Raw genomic sequence first — 25,129 nt, forward strand, 5'->3', positions numbered from 1 at the left:
AATGTTTATAATGTTGATGAGACAGGCTTATTATGGAAAGCATTACCGAGAAAAACCCTAGTCGCCTGCACCATGTTTTAAGACGAGATGAGAGCGCGTCACAATTGCTATGTGTGCAAATGCTACTGGAACACAGCTTGTCCATGTTCGTTATCGGTAAGTTGAAAAAACTGAGAGCATTAAATAATCTTTATAATTTTTCTGTTTTGTATAAAAATCATAAAAATGCCCAGATAGATGTTTCTGTTTTCCGAGATTGGTTTACATATTTTTTTATTTAATTAATTTCAATTTATTTAATTTAATCGTAAGGTAAGATTAAATTTATTTAATCTCACCTTACGTTCAATTATCCAGAAAATCTGCCTATCCGGAAGAAGTCTGACATCAGTTATTTCAGATAACTAACGCTTTACTGTAGTATCATTTCATTATTCTGTGAAAGATTTAATTTACATACAAATGAAATTAGTTCACAATTTTCTCCTAAACACATTGGATTATTTTCAAGGGTATTGGTGAAATCTCTTTCAGAATATGGAATGTCCTAAAGTTATCTATATTGATAAAACAAAGGTTTGTAAATCCTAAGAAACTTTGTTTTACCAATGTTTGTTAGGATTTACAAACCTAAACTTTTGTGAATATATATGGATTTTAAAATGAAAGTATAAACCCTAGTCATAAGTGATCTGCTTAGATAAACAGTAAACATAATAAAATAAACTTACCTCCTGCAGTTCATTTTTGCCCATCACACTTGCCATCTGCAGATAACACTTCACTTGTTGACGAATTTTTTGAAAGCAGTCTACGATTGGCACACTAGCAATGGAATGAATCCTACAGACCAATCAAATTTTCAACAAGATGTTAGCCAGTAGAATTAATATTTTATATATATTAATTCTACCTCATATATATATATATATATATATATATATATATATATGAGGTAATATATCTATTGAAAAGTGCGAAGATGGATGAAATTACAAAATGCCAAAACTAATAGGAGAAGGATAGCAGAAATTGGAGATACTGAAGGTGTGAGAAAGAATGTGAATATCCTATATAATATTGTTATTGTTTGTTATTTTGTTTTTTAGGAGCATTAGCAACTAAGGCCATATTGCTCTGGGGATATGCAGTGGTCATTCCCTGACCTTTCCACATCCTCCATAGTTGGTGGTCACGGACTCGAACCTCTGTTTAATCAAGAAGCGTGTGCTATGCACTGCTGCTCCTGCTCACCTGGCTACAGAGGTGCCCCAATATGATAGCCAATTAGAGAGAAGGGAACTGTAAAGCAAAAATGATTAGATTAATATATGAAGTAATAGCAAGTATCAGAAAAGGGTGGGATACTTTGGTTATAGGTCCAAGGAAAGGGGTGAAAAATTACAAAATTAAAGTCTGATGCCTAGCTAAAAATAATTATTGATACATTTTTTTTTTTCGGTAGTAGTTATTGACGCATCGGCTTCTGTGGCCATAATGCACCTCCCAAGGTTTTTGCAGTACTTTGATCCAAGCAAGGCGGGATTCGAATCTGCGACCTTTGGGTTGCTAGGTAGGCACTTTACCCACCCGGCTAGCCCAGTCGACATATTGATACATAATCAGGTATTTCTTCAAGGGACTAAACCTGATCATGTATCAAAAACTGAGTTTCTATACTTGTCCATACTTGTGGAAGAAAAGGAAATTTAAAAATATAAAAATAAGTGAAAGAAAATAGGAATGCAAAGCAGCAGAACTTCCACAAAAATATGGACAAGGTAGTCTCAATGCAGTGTATGTTGCAAAACATTAGAAATTAAAGTAAATTAAAAAGCAAAATAGTAATAAAATTAAAATAAGTGCTTACAGTGTAACTTAGATGCAATAACGGGTGGTTACAAGTGAAAATTATTAGCAAATGGCGTGATTTAGTAAAATTTGGGAGAATTTGTATAAAAATGTGAAATTAGAAGATAATGCAAGCAAATGGTATAAGGCAAGGGTGTGAAGAAAGGAAAGGTAAGGGATGAAAGTGTAGATAAAAAAGGTGAAGACAGCGAGAGGTTGACAGTAGGAACATTCGTATTGCCCAAATATTACACTAATAGCTTTATGAACGAGAAAAGGAGAGAAGTAGAAAGTAGTAGATATAAGCTAAGAAAAAGATATTAAAGGATACTTGGGCGAGCTGGGCCATCCATTTAGAAAGGGCCATGACTAAGAGAGAGAGAGAGAGAGAGAGAGAGAGAGACTAATACCAGTTGCTTGCGATGTAAAAAGCCGAAAAAATAATGAGTCGAAAATATATAGACCAACTGCATAAACCAAAAAAATTATGAAGAAGTCAATGCTTGCAAATACAGTACAAAATAGATAACTGGAATTTTCAAGTAGTGCATAGTAAATAGTTAAAGTATAAAAAAATTCCAGGAAAATATCCAGTTGAGATATAAAACTAGTTGGATTGATCCGTATAACTGACACCAAAGCGGCACCAACTCACAATAATTTATAATGAAAAGTGGACTTAAAAGAAAGCTATAAAAAGAGGATAGAATTAGTGACCTCTATAGTCGCTTTTGATAAAATATGTATGTAAAGATACTCAAGTGAAACGAAGGAAAAGAGAAAGTAATGTACAGCGTAATTATAGTGACACAAAATATATTGTGCAAATAGATAGCTGAAAAATATACTTAGAAAGGCTAGATTCTGTAGCCAAAAACATTGAAAATATTTGGAAAATTAGAATAGAATAGTCCAAAGATGAATAATAATACATACTTCATATAAGTAATTAAGTATGGGAGTGACAAGTCTAGTAGATCTAAAAGCAATAATATTAAGGGCTCCAGCATTTAAAATAAGAACATGTAGGATGAACGTAGGCAAGATTAACTGACTGGAGTTCAAATGGTAGGGTTATTATGCATCAGAAGCTTTGGAGACTGTGTAAGGAAAGCCTTTTTTTTTTTTTTTTTTTTTTTAATGAAATCCCCAAACACGAAAGGTATCAAAACCTATAGTACTTAGTACCGTGCATGGGTTGAAGGAGAAGTATTGGGGGGGAGGGGGGGAGGAGAATGCTGGAAACTACTACAGTATATAAAAATATTTTTAAAAATCCAAGATAGAATTGTTCACAAAATTGAAAGTGAACAGTTACAGAATACAACAGTGGCTAGAATATAACTGAAGACAATTCGAGTTGTAACAATGGAAAAATCCAATGGTGATTAGGAAAATAACAGAAATATAAGATGATAACATGTCATGAACACCATGAAATTCTCAGGTGAAAACATTCGAAAGAGCTAACTGAAATCCAAAGGAAAGGGTAGTAAATGACCCACAGTGATGTGCTGGAGACCATAAGATAAAATTAGTAAAAATATTGGTAGATCCAAGTTCAATCCAACTACAGTTTTATATCTCAACTGGATATTTTCCTGCTGATTTTTACTGCCTTAACTATTTACTTATGCATTACTTGGAAAATTCCAGGTATCTATTTTGTACTCGCTATTTGCAAGCATCAACTTCTTCATAATTTTTTTCAGTTCATATATTTTCGACTCATTATTTTTTTGGCTTTTTAATGCTTGCGATGTAAGAATTTTGTAAAAATTCTTACAGTAAAGCTTTAGTTTAATACGTGGGCGATACAAACACGTTCCTACTGTCCTTAACCTCTCACTATCTTTGCCTTTATCTACACTTTCATCCATTCCCTTTCGTTTTTTATCTACACTTTCATCCATTCCCTTGCCTCTATTCACTCCCTTGCCTTATACTATTTGCTTGCATTATCTTCTAATTTTACATTTTTACATACAAATTCTCCCAAACTTTACTAAATCGCGCCATTTGCTAATTCTCACTTATAACCACCTATTATTGCATCTAAGTTACACTGTAAGCACTTATTTTTATTTTATTATTTTACTTCTTATTTACTTTAATTTCTTATGTTTTACAACACGCATACACTGTGTTGGGACTACCTTGCCCATATTTTTGTGGCAGTTCTGCTGCTTTGCCCTCCTATTTGCTCTCTTATTTTTATATTTTTAAATTTCCTTTTATTCCACAAGTATTGATGCATGATCAGGTGTAGTCCCCTGGAGAAACACCTGATTATGTATCAATATTTATTTTTAGCTAGCATCAGATTTTAATTTTGTAATTTTTCTCCCCTTTCTTGAACCTATAACCAAAGTAATCCTTATCTGATGCTTGCTATTACCTCATATGTTAATCTAATCATTTTTGTTTTACAGTTACTTTCTTTCTAATTGGCTATCCAATTCAGTCTATAAACTCCAGGGGCTCACATCTGGTGAGTATGGGCTTGGTACACCCAGGGTCCTCAGCTGGATATCATCAATCTTCTCTTTCTTGGTGATTCCCTTCTACTTCCCTCTCCCTTGGGGTAATTCAGAAATTTTTTTGGCTGTTGCAGTATAAACCTCAGGCTTCCTTGCACCATATGGCTAATAATAATAATAATATTGTTTAATTCATTATATCATATAGGATATTTACGTTCTTTCTCATTCCTTCAATATCTCCAAATTCTGCTATCCTTCTATTAGTTTTGGCATTTTGTATAATTTACACCTCCATCTTTACACTTTTCAATGGATTTATTACTTCTATCTCATATATACAGGGTGTCTCAAAAATATTGGTACAAATGTTTAGGGGAGGTAGGTAACATAGGAACCCATAACCAGAAACGTCACCGTAAGTCGGTACGCGGCGCTGTTCATCAGTTCGTGAGAAGGAAAATTTCTGGTTTGCTCATTCAAGTAGTAGTCACTGGAAAAAGAGCATGCATTGATATACGAACTGTGAGCTGGCAGACATGTACCTAGTGTATGGATTAGCAGAGGGGCCCACACGGTGTGCGCCCTCATGCGGCACAACTTCACTTCGCAATAAATATGTGGGCAGGTATGGTCGGTGACTGCTTAGTCGGCCCATACCTGTTACCATGCCGCATGAATTCTGCTAAATATCGGATCTTTCTTGAACAAGTTCTACCAGGGTTACTTGATGATGTTCCAGCAAATGTGAGATGCAACATTTGTTTTCAACATGATGGGGTGCCTGTCCATTATGGAAGGTGTGTTCGTGACCATTTGAACAGGTGTTTTGGTGTCGATGGATTGGCAGTGGTGGACCCGTTGCCTGGCCCCCACGCTCACCTGATTTATCGAGCCTTGATTTCTTTCTGTGGGGGGGGGGCCCTAAAATCTATCATGTATGAATCACCTGTGGAGATGGAAATGGATCTCATGGTGAGACTCATCTGCACTGCTTCCACTGTCAAAGAAACTCCAGGTGTGTTCAACCATGTCCATCAATCCATGCTGCGTCGGTGTCACGTATGCATCACATCTCATGGTGGAACCTTCAAGCATCTGTTGTAACATTATGTCAAATAAATGTTTGCCACTAATTACTGTCTTGTGTCATTTCTTCTTCTTGTGCCTCTGCTACTACTTTCCCGTGATGTTTCCGATGTTACCTACCTCCCCTAAACGTTTGTACCAATATTTTTGTGACACCCTATATAAACATTTGTGTCCTTTGCTGCAGCTTTGTATGCTCAGGTGCAACTTTGATATTATTTTCATTTTTATCTCTCTACTATCACTTAAATTTTTACCCCATTTTTATCCTTATCACACACACACACACACACACACACACACACACACACACACACACACACACACACACACACACACACACACACACACACACACACACACACTATACACATATATATATATATATATATGTGAGAGAGACTTAAATACATATAAATATGGATATCTATTTACTGACTTTTAAAACTATTTACACAGTCTAATACCTGAATACTTTTTCTGCCCACTGTAGAGGGATGGAAGATAAATTGGTGGTTAATTGGATACAGTTCTATGTGGTGAGTCCAGCTTTCATGTGGAATAATTCTGTGTTTAAATGCTATCAACTTCCTCCCCCCCACCCAGATAACCAAACACTTATTGTGTATGCAATGTGGAATTTTTTAAAACTTCTACTCCTCAAGAGAACAACAGTCTTTGGCAAGAGGGAGAAGGCTCTTCCAAAGTGTGGACATTAAACAACTAGCACAGAGTCAAGATCTTATAAACTAGCCCAGACTCTTAAAGATATAACAGAGGACTGTTCAATTCAAGCAACTAAATGATAATAAAGTTATTAAACAAACAATACAGTAGAACCTTGCTAATTCAGACTAAAGGGGAAAAGGGGTCATCTGAATTATAGAATATAATTGTATGCAAATATTTTCACATCATAGTTCACAAAAATAAACACATTTATTAAAAATCCAGCATTAATCATTATTAATTGTCCTGATCTCATCTAAATCTATAAATTTATATATGAGGACACAATAGCATTAGCATAGGTGTGTGGTGCAAGAAAGCAAACTTATATATCAGCCAAAAAAAAATTTTTTTTTCCCATTTTACCCACTCATTCCCTCCAAATGCTTGTCTAGTTCTGCCTTAAACTTATTTAAGTTGCCAATCTCCATTACAACAGATGGAAGTTTGTTCCAACTATCAATTAGTTGCTGGCTAAACCAAATTTCGGCACAATTCTGCAATTGTTTTTCCTCAATTTCAATTTATGTCCCCTCAGGTGAGTAATCTGAACAAGAGAAAGAATGCCATCAGCATTGAGTTTGCTGAAACCATTCCAAGGCCATATACACCTCAATTAGATTACCTCGCAGGTGCCTAGTTCCACATGCTGCAATTTGCAGAACGTAAGCTGTTCTTGGTAACAGCAACCCTTTGTTCATTTCACCAATCTTGTTGCCCTTCTCTGTACACATTCCAGCAGCTTTATATCCTTCCTAAAATGAGGCCTCCAGACCTGTATACAGTAATGAAGGTGTGACCTGACCATTGCTTTATACAAGTGGACAATCACCACCTTATCCCTGCTAGCAAAATTCCAGTAGAGACAACCCTGAGAACTTTCGTATCATTGACAAGACACCATGAGCTACTCTTGCAGCCTGCCTGAACTGCTCAGAAAACTCATTTATGACTGCCAATTACACCCAAGTCCCTTCCATTCACTACCCTGAGTGTAGAACAAAAAACTGCTACGTTACTCTGGGGTTACTGCTACTTATATGCAGTACTTTACATTTGTCAATGTTAAACTTCAATTGGCACCTCTCAGCCCATCTGCTGAACTTTTCTAGATCCTGCTGCAGTAGCGTACTATCATTGCACTCATTAAACAACCCTGAGAACTTTCGTATCATCTGCAAACTTGGACTTTAACTCTCATATACCTTTATCAATATCAGAGATAAATATAGAAAACAACAAGGGGCCCTACACTGTACCCTGGGGGACTCCACTAATAATATTATTACATGAAGACCAGTGTCCACTGATTACCACTCTGTCTTCTCCCACTCAACTATCCCCTTTATCTATAGCAGCAATTTGTACAGTAGTCAACCATATGCAATAATATCAAAAGCTTTCTTAAAATCCAAGTATATGATATCAAAATTGTTTTTTGCATCCAGTTCTTTTGTGTCTACATCTTACTACTCAATCAAATTTGTCAGACAAAAAGACTTCCCCTTAACAAACCCATGCTGTGTCTGAACTATAACTGAAGTATTGTCTAGATGACCCTGCAGTGCTTCTTTAACCAGTGACTGCATTATTTTCCCTGAAACAAAAGTTAAACTAACAGGTCTGTAATTACTCGTGTCACCTTTTGATCCCCCCCTTTGTAAATTGGATACAAATTTGCACATTTCCAGTCCACGAGGACTTCCCCTGAGTTCAAGAAAGCTTTCATAATTATGGCTAAGGGTTTGCTTACTTTCTTTCTTGCCTCCTTTAATATGATTGGTAGATCCCATAGATCCTTTAATCCACAGCAGCAACTTACCCTTAATGTCACACTATTCCAATTTGTATAGTAATCTTCCATGTGCAACAGGATTAAAAGCTATCCTGTCCACTTTGCTCTCAGTTATTACAAAATCATTTAGCTCCCTTCTAGTTTGATAAGCTTCTGGCCTCCACTTCCCTACAGATTGCCTCATGTGTGAATGTAAAGGAAAATACTCATTCAGTTTGTCAGCTACCTCATCAGGATCATCAACAATCGAACTATCGATATCAAGTGAACCAATCTGATTCATCCCCTTCCTTACAAAGGTTATATAAGTAAAGAAGTCTTTTCTCTCTTTTCCTCTTTGCATCCTTTGCCAAAGATTTCTCATAATCTGCCTTCACTTGAGTAACCTCCTTTGTAATTTGATTACAGATTAGTTTATATCTATGACTGGTTTCTGTGTCGCCTGATAATTTATATGCATCCCATGCATTTTTCGTCATTGTGACAAATCTCATTAGTTCAACTGACAACCATTCAGGCCTAAACCCTGAATAGTATTTCTTAGTTGGGACAAAAAGTCTAGTATTGTCTAAGATTACTTCCTTGAATGCTTCCCATTTAGAATTTGCTGTTGGTAACATCATCAGCTGGTCCCACTTTATAGAATTTAAAAATTGTCTGAGACCACTGTAGTCATCTTTATGAAAGTAAAAACCTTTCCCTTTACTCCTGATGGTACTTACATCTTTAAGTAAATGAGCTCACATCTGGTGAGTATGTGCTTGGCATACCCAGGGTCCTGAGCTGGATATCATAATTCTTCTCTTTCTTGGTGATTTACTTCTACTTCTGACTCTTGTTTTCTCTCTCAGGGGTAACTCAATTTTTTTTTGTGATTGATGTAGCAAAAGCCTCAGGCTTCTTTGCACCGTATGGTTAATTATAATAATGATAATAAATCCCATATCAGCACACTGTGATCACTGCCAAAGAGTAGTTCCTTCATCTTAAGGGCGCCTCCATAGCCAGGTGGGAAGGAGCAGCAGTGCGTAGCACATGCTTCTTGATTAGACAGCGGTTCGAGCCCATCACCACCAAATACGGAGGATGCGGAAAGGCCAGGGGATAACCACCACATATCCCGGAGCAATATGGCCTTACTTGCTAATGCTCCTAAAAACCAAATAAACAAACAACAAACCATCTTAATGCATGAAGATTCACTGCTAATAATCAGATCAAGAGTATTACTCCCTATGGTTGCCTCCTTAACATGCTGCTGTAGAAAACAATCATCCAATAAATCTACAAAAGCCTTGCTAGTGTGTGCAAGGGACCAAACCACAAGTTCCAGTCAATATCTGGGAAGTTAAAATCCCCCATTATAAGACAATCTGATTTACTAGCCCACTCTATTTCTCTCTACAGTTGTTCATTGTACTCATCAGAGTCATTAGGCTTATAACACACTCCTACTCTCAATTTTGCTTTCCCAGTGCTTATGTCGAATCAAACTGACTCAACATTGCACTGTCCACCAATGTCAACTGGATGCACTTCCTTAGATTTTATGTGTTTCTTAACTAATGGTATGACCCTCCTTCCGTTCTATCCTTTCTGTACACATTGTACTCCTCAAATTCCAATTCTGCACTGTTTGTATCTGTGTGTAACCATGTCTCTGATATTCCAACAATCCACCTTTGATGTCTTCACCAGCACCTCAAATTCATCAAATATATTTACTAATCTCCTAGCATTGATGTACTAGCAAGTATACATGCATCTGTTCTTACTCTTAGTTATCCTTTAATATGATTGGATAGATCCCATAGATCCTTTTATCTACAGCAGCTGTATTTACTTGTTCCATGATGACACCCACTAGTTCTGGAAATTCCCACCATCTTGCTTTCCAGGCTCCTGTTCATTGCAAGAATCACTTTCAGAATCACCTCTGCCTGTAGCTACTGTTAATCTATTAGTCTGTGAATCCCCCCCCCCAAGCTAGCAGTTTATCCTACCCATCTAACACTGCCTCAATAGTATCAGCAAATATTCTTGCACCCTTTTTATCCCTGTAGAGGCAGTCTGTCCTGTTATCAAGTACAGACCACACTGAGAAAAATTTACCCCACGAGCCTTGCACAATCCCTTCAGGGCTGAATTGATTGACAAGGCTCTCATCATATACTCCCTCCTATAGTGTCTGGGCAGAATTGCAGACAATGTCAAATTTAACCCTAACTCGCAACTTTTTTTTCAACATTGATCTGTACTGTTAAATAAGTCCACAGATCTCCTACTCTTAATGATATTAAGAGTCGGAGAGCTCTGCAACGTCATCAACTTTTGTCCCTGGCAGACATACCCTGGTCCTATGCCACTTATCCTTTTTGCATATCTTTCCCATCTCCCTGACAATAGCCAGCTCCCGTTGGGACTAGGACATTCTGTTCTGAAGATTGCTGCTGTATTGCCTGATACACAAGAGTGAGCTCTGGCATTGAGTTGGGCAGTTGAGAGCTTGATTGGTTCCTTAAACTCTCATAAATGCCCATCAGAACATTGTGTTGGCTTAATTTCTTCACACTCTCTGAATATAGAACACACAAAGACATCCTCCATGGCTAGATCATGTCCTGTTCCAGAATGGTCTGCAAACATTTCACAAGTTGCCCATTTCTTTAGGTTGTGATGTGTAGGAGAATTGCCCCCATCAGTGCTCCCACCGAGCCACAGCACTCCTGCTACTTTGTGCTTGTCACTTTGCCGCTCTAATCTGGATCATGATTTCCATTTAAATACTATTTAATTGAATAACAATGAAAATGTAATATGATAAAAATAAAGCAAATTTTTTACAAAAATGTTTAGATTTCAAACAAAATGGAATAAAATGAAATCAAATACAAATAACAAAATTTCTGCAAACGGTCTTTTTGTAGTGTCATTTTTGAAGAAATCTGAAATGCTCTGTTGAGGAAAGATCCTATTGTACTGTTATTTCATAATGCCATCCTTCATTTTTCTGAGAGCATAGAAATATTTTTTGAATTGCTCATCAGAATTAGGATGCAAACTTCTGCCTTTGAATAATTCAACTTTTTTCTCCTTCTTTATTCTTCTTTTTCTATACATCCCATTTCAATTATAGATTTTCCTCCTTGAAATGCTATTGCAATTTCATCTTCTTCTACCAAGTTCTGACAACATCCAAACTGATATTCATTTGGCCAATGCTGGACAACACACTGACATTCTTTAGCTTTGATTCAATCTAAAGAAATAAGAATATCATCATTTAACATACATTTTTTTCTGTACTTTCCTATACATTATTCCAATTTCCAGTGCAGCTGCAAGTAAAACATTTTATGCTATCATCTCCTCTTAGGGGGAAGGTGTGAAGAGAAGAACAAGGTAAGCCAGGGGCACAAAATGATATTCATATCAAGAAAGGCTTGTGTTCTGTAAATTAGGGTGTCTGGGAACTAGGCAATTGCAATGAAAGCTAATTGAATTGTTTAACAATTTAACTGGGTTGAGTAAACAAAATGCTGATGTATCCCCCCCTTATGGATATGCAATTGGAAAACATTTGCTTTCAGCCAGAGAAAGCTTGCTTCCTTGCATCATTTTGCTACTACTAATAATAATATTTGTCTCCTCAAGAATTGCCAAACAAAAGACAATCACTCTTCAGTTGTTTCCTTTTAAAAAAACATTTAGTACTGAGAATAACTCTGATCCATATGCTATATGAGGGCTGTGGTACTGAAAAATAAGAAAAGGCATTTGATATTACCATTACTGCTTGATAAAATTTCATAGGAATAATGTGCAGAGCATTATCTAACAATAAAAATGTTTTAATTTTTCATTTGCATTTAATTTTTCCTTCTGAATGATTTTATTTCTTTTACAAAGTAACTGTGAAACTATTCTGAAATAATTTTGGATCTACACATTAAATTCTTGATTAGAAAAATTTACATTTTGCATAAATAAAATACAAACATAAAAATGATTTTAATTCAAAATATTATAGGGGATCCAAATTAATGAAGTTAGAATTAGTGAGGTTTTACTGCTGTGTAAGCTGACCGGGCTAGCCAGGTTGGTAAAGTGCCTGCCTGGCAACCCAAAGGTCGTGGGTTCGAATCCCGCTTCGGGCTTGGATCAGAGTAAAATGCAAAAACTTTGGGAGGTGCATTATGGCCACAGAAGCTGATGCGCCAATAACTAACAAAAAACCCCCACCCATAAATTACTAAGAGTACTGTTGAACTGTGCATCATTTCTCCCTTACTACACCACTGTGCATCAGTGGTGTAGTAAGGGAGGGAGCAGCAGGGAAGTCCACCCTGGGGTACCAGAACTTAAAAAGATATGAGAAGGAAAGTATTAACTTTAACAAAATAATTTCAACTTTTTTTCAAAAATTTATCTTTATCCATTTAAAACTTACAGTTGTCAGTTGAAATTTTTATTTTACACAATTTAATTAACAACAAGATACTTTGATTTTTATATTACGAGCGTGGTTCAATAAAGAATCGCCCTCACCTACTTACACATATCGCAGAGTCATGATATTTTGTGTAGCATCATACTTATCTCTGCAACTAAAGGTGTAAAATTTCAGCCTTGTGTCTTAATTTGTTTTTCTCCTACAGAGCTGAATGTGTGACGAAGTAGCATCATGGACAAAGTTGAAGCCAGAGCTGTAATCCGGTATCTGTTCTTGAAGGGGAATTCTCCTCAAGAAATCCACGAGGAGATAACTGCTGTATATAGCAGCCCTATAATGAAGCCCTATCTTATGGCATTGTGAAGCACTGGTATAGACAGTTTAGGTGTGGTCAGACATCGGTAGAATCTGCACCCATTCCAGGTCGTCCCCATTCAGCCATTGATGACAGGACGATCGGAAAAGTGGAGTCGTTAATCATGGAAGATCGCCAAATATCTGTGCGTGAATTGTCCCAGGAGGTGAAGATTAGTGTGGGCTCTGTTGAAACAGTCCTGCATGACCAACTCCATTTACGGAAATTGAGTGCAAGGTGGATTCCCGGATTATTGACTGGCTTCCAGAAGGCTGATCGACAACAGAAATCACAAGAGTTTGTTAGCCCTGTGCCAAAAAAATGAGAAAGACTTTTTCTCTCGTCTAGTCACTCAGGATGAAAGTTGGATACACCATTTTGACCCTGAAAGTAAAAAGCAATCCATGGAATGAGGACATCATGGTTCCTCCCCCCCCCCCCCAAGAAGGAAAGCATCAGCAGGAAAGGTCTTGATGAGAGTGTTTTGGGATGAGAAAGGCGTAATAATGACTGATTACCTGCTGAAAGGTAGAGCAATTGCAGGTGCCTATTATGCCAACTTACTCACAAAATTACTGGAGAACATCAAAACATGTAGGTGTGGCACGCTGTCCAAAGGTGTGAGAATGCTTCAAGACAATGCCCCAGTTCACACTTCTGAAATTGCAGCAACACAAGAGGCCACTTGTGGATATGAAATAATGCCCCATCCAGCATACTCACCCGATTTTGCACCATCGGACTTTTATTATTATTATTATTAGCCATATGGTGCAAGGAAGCCTAAGGCTTATGCTGCACTGGCCAAAAAAAAAAAAAAAAAAAAATTCCCTATTACCCTGAGAGAGAGAGAGAGAGAGAGAGAGAGAGAAGTAGAAAGGAATCACCAAGAAAGGGAAGAATGATGATATCCAGCTCAGGACCCTGGGTATGCCAAGCCCATACTCACCAGATGTGAGCCCCTGGGAGTAATATGTTAATAAACTGCACCGCCCAGGAATCGAACCCGGGTCGCAAGAATGGGAATCTTGCATGATACCAGTACACCAGTGGCGTACTTCTTGTTTTCTTCCCTCAAATCATTTCTTCAGGGGACCCACTTCCTTGACGATGAGACACTCATTTCTGAAACAGTCATGGTTCAGAGACCAATATCACCACTTCTACAAAAGCAGTATCCGTAGCCTCATCCATTGATGGGAAAAATGTGTAAATCTGCACTGTGGTTATGTAGAGAAGGACTAAAATCTGTGCCAAAAATCAACAGGCTAGCACCTTTGCAGCTAGGTCAGGGAGATTCTTTAATGAACCACCCTCGTAACTGACTCCAACTGTAATACTTGTGTTTAAATTTTTGGTATGTTATTCAGGCACATAAAACTGGGGATCAAAACAATATTCAGCCTTTACAAATGTGTTTAATTTAACCACATTTTTTTTACAAAGTTTGTCTTACAAGTTATTAAGTTAACACCACATTTTTGGTGAGCAGATTTATATGAAGTATACAGGCAAGCCATTGTATTTCCTGAAAACTCATATTTTATTTTGATTCTACTTATTTTACATTTGACATATATTTTCCATTTTTTGATGAACTTCTTGAGAGTAGGTCACAACGTATAAGTACAAAATGAAGTGAAATCGACCCAGTGGATTTCGACAGAGAAAAGCAATGAAAGCAAGCGAAGTTATTCAAGCAATGTCTGGATCATTGTTGAAGTATGTTACACTTTAAATGTCTATTGCAGTAGATATTCAGCATGATAAACAGAAGAGCATGTACAAGAGTCATCTTCTCAAGAGGATCTAACAAAGAAAATTATTCATCCACTAGTGGAGAAGAATCTAGTGAAAATACACATGAGCAGAGAGAGAGAGAAGATTCTGAAAAGGAAGAGGAAATAAACATATTTTTAAAGTATTCCAATGTCACTTTTTGGCCTATCCCAGTACCAGATAACTTGAGAATTTATTTTATTGGAAAGGCAGTGAATATTTTCAAAATAAGGACGGACCTTTTGACACTATCGAAAGAGCAGGAGAAAAAATTAAAGGGAAATGTCAACAGCTAACAACTTCGTGGTTTTTTTTATAAGATATTGCCAAACAGAAAAAAAAATTTAAGAACATGGATGGTTTATTAACCAACATCAGGAAATTTTTTTTGTTTTTGCTGCAAAATATTTTAATTGGAGGATAAAGAAATCGAAAAATCCAACTTTATCAAGGGATTTAAATCTTAGTGCTTGGAGAATTGGAAAACCTAAGTGCAGGGTTGAAGTTTCAACAAACTATTTACCACATTCATCAGATAGTACTGGATAAAGAAGTACAGAAATGGAGAGATGTTTTACATCGGCTTTTCGAGGTAATGTAATTTCTGGCTCATCAGAATCTTCCTTTTCATGATGAATCCATATTTTCTACAAATAAAGGAAATTTTAGAGAAATGGTAGAGTTGTATCAAATCATGACCCTGTTTAGAAGGAACATATTTTAAGAATTAAACGTTCATCTGATAGAAAAGAACCTTCATATTTATTGCCAGAGATTCAAAATTAGTTTAGTAATATTTTAGGAAATTATGTGAGAGAAAAAAATTGTAGCCGATAATATAAAACAAACAAAATATTTTGGAATTATATTTCACAGTACACCAGACGTATCCTGCACTCACCAAATGTGTGATGTAATTAGATATGTTCACATTGTAGGTGACAAGGTTGAAGTGAAGGATTCATTTTTAGGCTTCATCCCCATTGTTGGAAAGACTGCTGCCAAACTCACAAAAGAAATTTTGAATAATTTAGAAAAGGATGGACTGGATATAAATATGTGCCATGGTCAAGCCTGTGACAATGTGGCAACCATGGCAGGAATTCATGGTGATGTCCAATCTAAAATCAAGGAAATTAATCCCAAAGCAATTGTTTATGCCCTGTGCAAACCACTCATTAAAATTTATGTAGTGCATTAATTTGCAAGTTTTTTGTCATGCGCAATCTTCATCGGAACTTTGGAAAACCTGTATTCTTTGTTTTCAGTCTCTACACACCATTGAGAAATAATGAAAACACATACAGGAATGACAGTCAAAAGACTTGCCCAGACAAGGTAGGCTGCACATTACGAATCTGTAAATATGGTCAAAATGAATTTTTTAAAAATAACTGCCACTCTACAAATATTGTGCGAACCTCAAGAGAATACAGATATCAGAGGGACTGCTGAAATTTTATTATCATCCATATATGATTTATCTTTTCTAGGTTATCTTTTGGCATGAAATTCTACAAGAAGTTAACCTTACATGAAAATATTTATAAACAGTCGGAATAACCCCAAGGGCTCACATCTGGTGAGTATGGGATTGGCACACCCAGGGTGGGTCCTGAGCTGGATATCATCATTCTTTTCTTTCTTGGTGATTTCCTTCTACATCTCTCTCTCTCTCTCTCTTTCTTTCAGGGTAACTTAGAAATTTTTTTGGCTAGTGCAGCAAAAACCTCAGGCTTCCTTGCACTATATGGCTAATATAACAATAATAATAAGCCTGGAAAAATGTGTCGTAAAGTTACAGACCTTAAATTATTTATTAATGAAGAAAGAAATAAAATTGTAGAAAGGGCTCTTCAATTTGCAAATACAACTTGTGAGGAAATGGGCATTTCAATAGGAAGAATAAGGATGAAAAAACAAATGCCAGGAAAAATGACGAAGGCTGCTGGACTGTCACTCCAAGAAGAATTAAAAAAGACCGATGTATGAATGCTTGGATAGGTTTTGTAGAGAATTGGAGGTTTGTTCAAAGGTGATGGATGAAATTTCTTCAATGTTTGCAATTATTCAACCATATAATTTGGTTGTTGTGAAGAAAGAAGAATATGAAAGGTATATTTCAACGCTAACTGACCAAAATATTCAATGAATTTCGTTATGAATAAATTGTATTAGAAATTGGCCAACTAAGATGCAAAGCTTACAAGCTGCAAAAATAACTGTTGAGAAAGCAAAACAGTGGACAGCTTTGCACTTTGTAGAGTTTATTATAAAGTGGGATTTTCAGAATCTGCCAATTTTATTATTATATTTAAGGTTCTTTTTAATAATATGTGCATCTACAGCTTCTGCAAAAGAAGCTTTTTCAAATTAAAAATTACTTCTGCTCATCAATGGGTTAGACCAGATTATCAAATCTAGCTATATTAACTATTGAAAATGAATATGCCAAAAACATGCATTCTGTTTGGCAACATGTTTTTCCCCATTTGGAAAATGATTTCATTGGTTTTGAATCGCAAATTCAGACAACTGCCAAAGACAGTGCGAAGATTGGAAAAGCCTTGAGATTCGAAACTTTGGACACTGCCAATGTACGTTACTGCAGTGACTCACATGCAAATGACTTAGATGATGCAACTCTCCTTGAAATTAATGAGCAAACTGCATATGAAGAGGAAGAGGAGAGGAGAGGAAAATAATTCTTAAGTGGATAACACTGAAGTGGAACCAAAAGAATTTTCAAACAGAGAATTATAAAATGTTTTTCAGGGGATTGACATGGCCTGTGAGGCGACTGTGAATGGAGATTCAATGTTGAAAGTAGCATCAACATACGGCAAATTTTACAAGATGGGATTGAATGTTACAAAAACTTGTACGTCAAGAAAAAGAAGAGACGATTTCACTACACTATTATTGAAATACATAAATAAACAATAAAGCTTTTTTTTCTCATCTCTCATGATGTTACCTTTTCATCAATAAAATTTTTGTAATATTTTTTATTTCAAATCCTTTTAATTGGCTATTAAGTGCAAATTGTTTATAGACTGTTTCTGTGGTACATTCAATTAAAACCCACTATAATTATACCTCAATCAGCACGGTTTCATATAATACGGAACAGTTTCGGTACCAATTATCAGTGCTATGTGGAGTATTGCTGTAAATACGCTTTACTTTTTTTACTAATTTTTAACGTTCCTTGTAAAAGCATTCCCTAGTTTTCTGTGATTTCTTAAAATCAATTAAGTTTTAAGACTATTTTTTCAAGTTGATAACATTATTTGGGGGTGATACGAGAAGGATCCACCCGAGTGGCAAAAGAGTGTAGCTACACTGCTACTATACATGTTCAAAAGTCAAGTTACAATTTGAGATATCTGAGATATCAAGAAAAAAACACACTCAACGAAATCTGATAAGATCCTTTTTGTTGCTTGGTTGGTTTCAGTTTTTATGGCACATTGGCAGTCGCAAATAATCTGCCATTTCTAGATCCAAATTGATAACCTATGATTAGGTTACTATGCCAAAGTGTAAATATGTCGTCATCATCAGCCATTTTCAATACACTGCAGGATGAAGGCCTCTCCAGCAACTTTCCAGTTACTTCTGTTTTGTGCAATGGCCATCCATTTACTATCCACAAACTCGTGAATTTCATCTATCCATCTCTGTCATTGACTTCCAGGTTTTCTTCTAGCTCCTCTTGAGTACAATTCTGTTATTCTCTTAGTCCATCTGTCATCATGTCTTTGAGCTATGGTTCCTGCCAAAGACCATTTTAGTTCTTTAGTTTAGATAAGAATGTCCTTTACTTGAGTTTTCTGCCTAATCCATGTGTTTCTCTTCTTATCTAACAAGTCTGATTCCCAATATAATTCATTCCATTCTTCGCTGTGTAGTTCTCAGCTTCTCTTCCATTCTTTTGATGAGGGCCCAAGTTTCACTTCCATAAGTCATGGTGGGTAGTATACATTGGTTCATTATGTTATGTTTCAGACAAATTGGGATATTGCTCCTCAGTATGTGACTATATTTCCTGAATGCTATCCATCCAAAATTTATTCTTCTCTTGACTTCCAGCCATTTATCATTATTACAGCTGATGACTTGTCCCAGATAAGTATATGACTCCAACTTTTCAGTTACTGTGCCTTCAATCATTATATCCCTTTTTATGGCATACTTGTTCATCATTACTTTTGTTTTAGCCATATTCATCTTTAGTACAAAATCCTTACTAACTCTGAATAACTGATTAAGATTTTTGACCACAATGTCATCTGCAAATCGTAAATGGTTTAGGTACTCTCCATTCACATTGACTCTTTTCTGCGACCAGTCTAACCTTCTGAAAGCTTCCTCAAGGGCAGGAGTAAACAGCTTTGCTTTGGAGATATTGTCTCCCCTTGTCGAACTCCTTTCTCAATTTTAAATTTCCTACTGTCTTTGTCTAGTCTAATAAAGGAGGTAGCATTCTCATATATTTTCTTCAAAATCATAATATATGGGGTATCTATGCCCGAAACATTGCCTTATGCTGTATGGAATCAAATGCCTTTTCATAATTTACAAATGCCAGGCATAATGGCGTTTTATATTCATTTGCTTTCTCCATTAGCTGTGATATTACTTGAAGGTGATCCATAGTTGAGAATCCTGTCCTAAAGCCAGCTTGCTCTTTTGGTTGATTCTCATCAAGTATTCTTTCTAATCTGTTAGTAATAACCCTTGTGAACAACTTGTAGATGTGGGATAACAAGCTAATTGGTCTATAATTTCCAATTTCTGATTTATCTTCTTTCTTATGCAGCAAAACTATGTTTGTTTGTTTATTTGGTTTTCAGGAGCATTAGCGACTAAGGCCATATTGCTCCGGGATATGCGGTGGTCATTCCCTGACCTTTCCGCATCCTCCGTATTTGGTGGTGACGGACTCGAACCTCGGTCTAATCAAGAAGCGTGTGCTACGCACTGCTGCTCCTTCCCACCTGGCTACGGAGGCGCCACAGCAGCAGCACAACTAAAATTGCATTATTCCACTCCTTAGGCATCACACCTTTTCTAATGCATTTTGTGAAGAGTCTTGTCAGTTTTTGTGCCATGTCTCTTTCCCCCAATTTTATTAACTCTACAGTAACTTCAGCCGACCGGGCTAGCCGGGTGGATAAAGTGCATGCCTGGCAACCCAAAGGTCGTGGGTTCGAATCCTGCCTCAGGCGTGGATCAGAGTATAAAATGCAAAATCCTTGGGAGGTGCAATATGGCCACAGAAGTCGATGCGCTAATAACTAGCAAAAAAAAAAAAAAAAAAAACAAAAAAAAAAAAAAAAACAGTAACTTCATCTTCCCCTGGGGCTTTCTGATTCTTCATTTTCTTCAACGCATGTTCTACCTCATCAAGAAGGATATCGGGTATGTCTTATACGTTACTAATTTGTGATCCATCTTTCCCACTGCTGGCATCATTCACTCGCTCCTTGTATAATTCTCTATAGTATTCTTCTGCTATTTGAATTATATTCCTTCTCTGCTATTTATAAGTACACCATCGCTATTCTTCAGTTTCAGTATCATTTGTCTTTCTGTATTATTGCTCATGGCTGCTGATTTAAGTCCTTTGTTTTCCCTTAATGCTTGTTCTACTTTTCTTGTGTTAAATCTTCTTATGTCCTCTCTGAGTCTCTTTCAATGGCTTTGCATAACTCAGTATACTCAATTTTCTCCTTGTATGTGGTGCCTCCGTAGCCAGGTGGGAAGGAGCAGCAGTGCGTAGCACACGCTTCTTGATTAGACCGGGGTTCGAGCCCGTCACCACCAAATACGGAGGATGCAGAATAGGTCAGGGAATGACCACCATATATCCCGGAGCAATATAGCCTTAGTTGCTAATGCTCCTAAAAACCAAATAACTAACTAACCTTGTCAATGTTTATTTTGCACTTCATTTGTCATCTTCGGTTCACCATGTCAAGTGTTTCTTGACTAATTTTTTCTTCTTTGGATTTCTTTTTACCTATAGGTTTCTTGGGCTTTATCGTTTTCAGAAAGTTGTAATATTCCTTGTCGATATCTTGGTCCTGAGCCGTCTGCAGAAGCTCAAATTTGTTCTTAAATTCCAGTACACACTGCTTTTTCTCCTCTTCTGTTATCTCAAAGACCTTCGTATTATTTACTCGAGTCAGTTTTTTCCTTTCTTTTCTTACATCTATATCAAGTGTGCATCTTACCATTCTGTGATCGCTTCCAACACTTACCTTGTTCAGGACGATAGCACCATTCACGATATATCTTCTGTTAGTGAGGATGAAGTCAACTGCACATTAGATGTTAATCCATTTGGGCTCTTCCATGTCCACTTTCTGTTTGCCCTTTTCTTGAAAAAAGTGTTCATTACTGACAATCCTCGAGATCCTGCAAATTCCACAAGTCTTTCACCTCTTTCATCAATTCCAAAATTTCCTATAGTTCCCCTTTCTGTGCTGTTTTGTCTCTTTCCAACCTTAGCATTGAAGTCCCCTATAATGATAATGTTGTGGGTTTTCTGCTCATCTAGAAGACTCAATTTCGGTGTACATTCCTTCAACCTCTTCATCGTCATGGCTCGATGTTGGTGCATAAATCATTATAACCTTTAGCTTGTACCTCTTAGAAATGCTGAGTAGTAGTCTTGACACCCTTGGTGATGTACTTTTGAAATCAAAAATGTTGTTTTTTATATCTTTATGGACCAGAAAGCAAACTCCACCTTCATTCCTTTCACTGTTTCCATTGGTATACAGCAGATTTCCACTTGATAAGCTTATAAGTGATTCATTTCTTCTTATTTCAGCCAAACTGATGATATTCCAATTCACATTTTCAAATTCCTTTTCCAGCTCTAATATCCTGTCTTCACTGATGAACGATCTTGCGTTGTAACAGGCCAAGTTCAGTTTCTGTGCATGGCAGCCTGGTCGTACCTAGTGATTCTTAGCACCCTCTGCTTCCACTCTGATCCTCTCACTGGTGTAAGAGGAGGAGTGAAACTGCTAGGGACTGAGGGCCATTTGTTTCGTTGTGATGTCATGTGCTGGAGGGTTTGGTCTTTTCCTCTTCACGCTGACCAGGCATCTTGAATAGAACCACTCTACACATTCGTTGCCACCTAGGTGACGTAACAGGGCTTACCATCGAGAAGGTGTGCATGAGTGGATTTTAGGGAGGCAGGCCAATTGGACTTCTCCTAAATCTTCTGAGATAGAAAGATATTGGATCCATCAGTGTTTTAGACTGAGTGTCTCGTAACACACAGAATACCCATTCCCCTCTAAGCTCCAAAAGGATGGAAGCATCCTCAACAATTCATGTTGAGAGAAATGGACCATAATCTGCCATGCTGGTCCAGTGCGGGATGGCAGATCAACCGTATTTAGCAGTCAGGGGCTTGAACTCCGGTCTACTCAAGGAGCGTGTGCTACTGCACTTCTGCTCCTGACCACTCAGCTATGGATCCTGCCAAGTATGTCATATACACAAATAAAAAAACATGGATAAAATTAGAATCAGCATATATACATTTTTATAACATATTAGAATTGATTTAAGTGAAAGTACAGCAGACTCTCGATTAACCGGGACAATTCAAGACTCCAAATTAAAAAAAAAAAAAAAAAAAAAAAAAACCAACCAGAAATCATAAAATTTAAATAATAAATAGAATAGGTATAAACAGATATTTTGCAAGTCGTAAATAAGCGACAAGCGGCATTAAAAGTCGTCATTGGGAAATTAGTGTACCAATTATCTTGCAACCCCCCCTTGTCTTCAAACCTAACGCTCAAAAAAAGAGAGACCAAATGTTTAGTTTGTTTTAGTGCGTCGCATCGATTGTTGTGTTCCGTTGCAGCGCAAAAGGACAAATTTTGTTTCGTTATTTGTCAGGAACGTCGGAATTTTTTCTTTCTTTTTTTTTTTTTGTTTAGAAATCGCGAAAATGATGGGTAAACGCCAAAGAGTTGCATTTTCAGTTAAACAAAAACTTGAAATTATTCAAAAGTTTGAAAATGGTGCATCTGTTAAATCTCTAAGGAATCATTATAATAAGGATGTATCAAAATGGCCAAACATTAACAAAAAGAAAAGTATTGAGCGGAATTCAGATTTGTCAATAATAATATAGTAGCAATATGTTATTAGTCATGCCCGAGTTACGTAAAACTCAATGAAGTAAGAAGTCTTGGAACGTATCACTTACGTATGTCGGGGACTTTTGTATTTTTGGATTAACCGGGATTTGTTTTTTACCATCTATCCCGGAAAATAGAGTCTACTGTATATGAATCAATGGATTACAAAACCTCAAAAATGTTCTATATACTGTCTTTGTCAGATTGAGGCTGTCGCAGACATTCTCCCAGGTATGACAAGCTGTGCATGCTACCTAGGAGTCTAAAACACTGATGGAACTGATGCTTAGATGAAACTTGTTTCATGTGGACTGAATTTTGGTGAATTCCAGTTCTCCTGCGACAACCAAATCCTCTGCTTGCACCTTCATAATGGTGGGACTGTTAGTAACCCTGGGTATAACACGTCTCTGCATATCCTGAAATACAGACCTAGCATACTAGAGGTGACCACTCAGGGGTGAACCAGCACAAGCAGGGGATTGAGATGTGGTGACCATACCAAACAAAGGAATGCCACCCCTCTGTGTTACTAGGCAGTACTAGGTGGTAGAAGATTCTCATCAACCAGTGCAGTATCGTCACTTTACTTATTGGAGGCTTCAAGTGGTGAAACCCATGTTTAGTCTCCAGAGCAAACTCCTGCAACTCCCCCTCCCAAGCTCTTCCATCATGCATCATGACTGATGTCTTTTGAGGTTATGATGGACAACATGGCAAGATTCAATCTTCCTTACAATTAGAGGGTAAAATCCTAAAACAGTGTTCACAGGCCTGCAGCTAGACAGTCAACCGGACCAAACATATTGCTAACTCTCCAGGAGGCATCTGGATCAGCTAGTGTATAATCAAACTGCCTCTACTTTGCCAAATAGTGACTGCAGGGAGCCTGAGTGGTTTTTATGCTGATGCGGGGGCATCATCAAGGCCAAAGTAGTCTAGGAGTTGGGTATATTCTTGCCATGTGCATGCCATATCCAACATTTCATTACTTCATATAACATATCTCTCTCCACCTTTTCTGCTACTGAATACAGCATGAATAGTCAAACTAATAGAACAAACTTATCTGCGAAAAGATCTAATCCTTCTACACACTTCCTTGTTCGTTTCACAAACATTGTGGTCATCTCAGTTCCAATCTCAATGATGTCTATTTCCACTTACAGTCTGCCAAACCCCACTTACTTTTTCTGACAGAATCTCAATTATCAATTGATTTAACAACTGCTCATCTCAGTTGTCCTAATTATTACCTGTAAAATTTCTTTCACTTCAAAGGTGGTACTTGTGCAATATGTCCACTCAGATATTCCCTGTCAGAGACAGTAATTTGGAATCTCCTCTAAATTAAAATCTTTCTACTTCACTCTGCCAAATTCATCTGTTGCCTCTATCATTCTCCCAACTCCACTAATAACTTGGAACTCTGTGACTTCCTCTCTTTGATACTAGACTTTCTGCAGTCAACCTTTCCTAACAGCGAGGTAATTTTCCTTGGTGATTTTAACGTTCACAATTCCAGCTGGCTTCCATTTCCTAGTCACATGGATCCAGCTGGTTGAGATGCCGAGGCTTTTGCAATTAAATAATGACATTGCTCAGATTGTTCATTTACCTACCAGAATGCCAGACAATCCTAACCATACAGCCAACTCGTGATCTTTTTCTCACAAACAAACCTTCCAAGTATATGGGTGAGTTGAGTGGTCCTCTAGGCACCTGATAATAAACCTGGTGATGGTCTCTTCTAAAATTGAGCCTTTCTTTTGTGGTCATTCTCAACCTCTTGTTGTTTGGCATTATAAGAATGGAAAAATGGGATGATTCGGAGGATTTCTATTCTTCATTTCCTTTGTTGGATTATTGTTTTAAATCTTCCAATGTCAATATTTGCTCAGACTGTGTCAGTGAAATTATTCTTGTAGGGATGAAATCCTTTATGCCACACTCCACCTTAAAATCTCATCCTTTAAACCTTGGTTTAGATAAGAATGTTGCATACAGCAACTGGCTTGCATCCAAATTCCAGCTTCAATACATTCTGCCTACACCAAAGCTCGCAACAATTGTAAAGCAATTAATAAGTCCAAACTAGATTTTGAACAGGCTAAGAGTAGAAAACTTGCTTCTTTTCCAAATGGTAGTAAAGAATTCTGGTCTTTGGTCAAAGATATTGGCCTTAACTTTTGCCCATTTCTACTACCTCTGTCAAAACCCAAAGGTTCTATTGCCACCTCAACTAAAGATAAAGCAAACCTTCTAGCATCCTACTTTTCTTCTAACTCTTGTATTGTTGATCCCAGTAAACCACTTCTTACTATTTTCAGTATGTGCCATTTAATTCCTCTTGTGGTTTTCCATCAAAAGGATGTCAGAAGATAACTGAACAGTTCTGATGCCAAGAATGCAACAGGT

At 37.1% G+C, this 25,129-nt stretch overlaps 1 protein-coding gene across 6 annotated transcripts in view; it reads right to left on the reverse strand.

Annotated features, from left to right (window-relative positions):
* Nucleotides 1-25,129, reverse strand: part of Nipped-A (Transcription-associated protein Nipped-A) — a 1,216,281-nt gene that overhangs the window by 260,624 nt on the left and 930,528 nt on the right. For all 6 annotated transcript variants that reach the window (XM_090382460.1, XM_090382459.1, XM_090382462.1 and 3 more), the window contains one exon: nt 732-843. In XM_090382460.1, coding sequence (XP_090238586.1) covers nt 732-843 — 112 coding nt within the window. The remainder of the gene's footprint in view (nt 1-731; nt 844-25,129) is intronic.

This window comes from Mastigoproctus giganteus, chromosome 10, assembly GCF_048544385.1.
Source record: "Mastigoproctus giganteus isolate SK-2022 chromosome 10, ASM4854438v1, whole genome shotgun sequence".
NCBI classification, from domain to species: Eukaryota; Metazoa; Arthropoda; class Arachnida; order Uropygi; family Thelyphonidae; genus Mastigoproctus; species Mastigoproctus giganteus.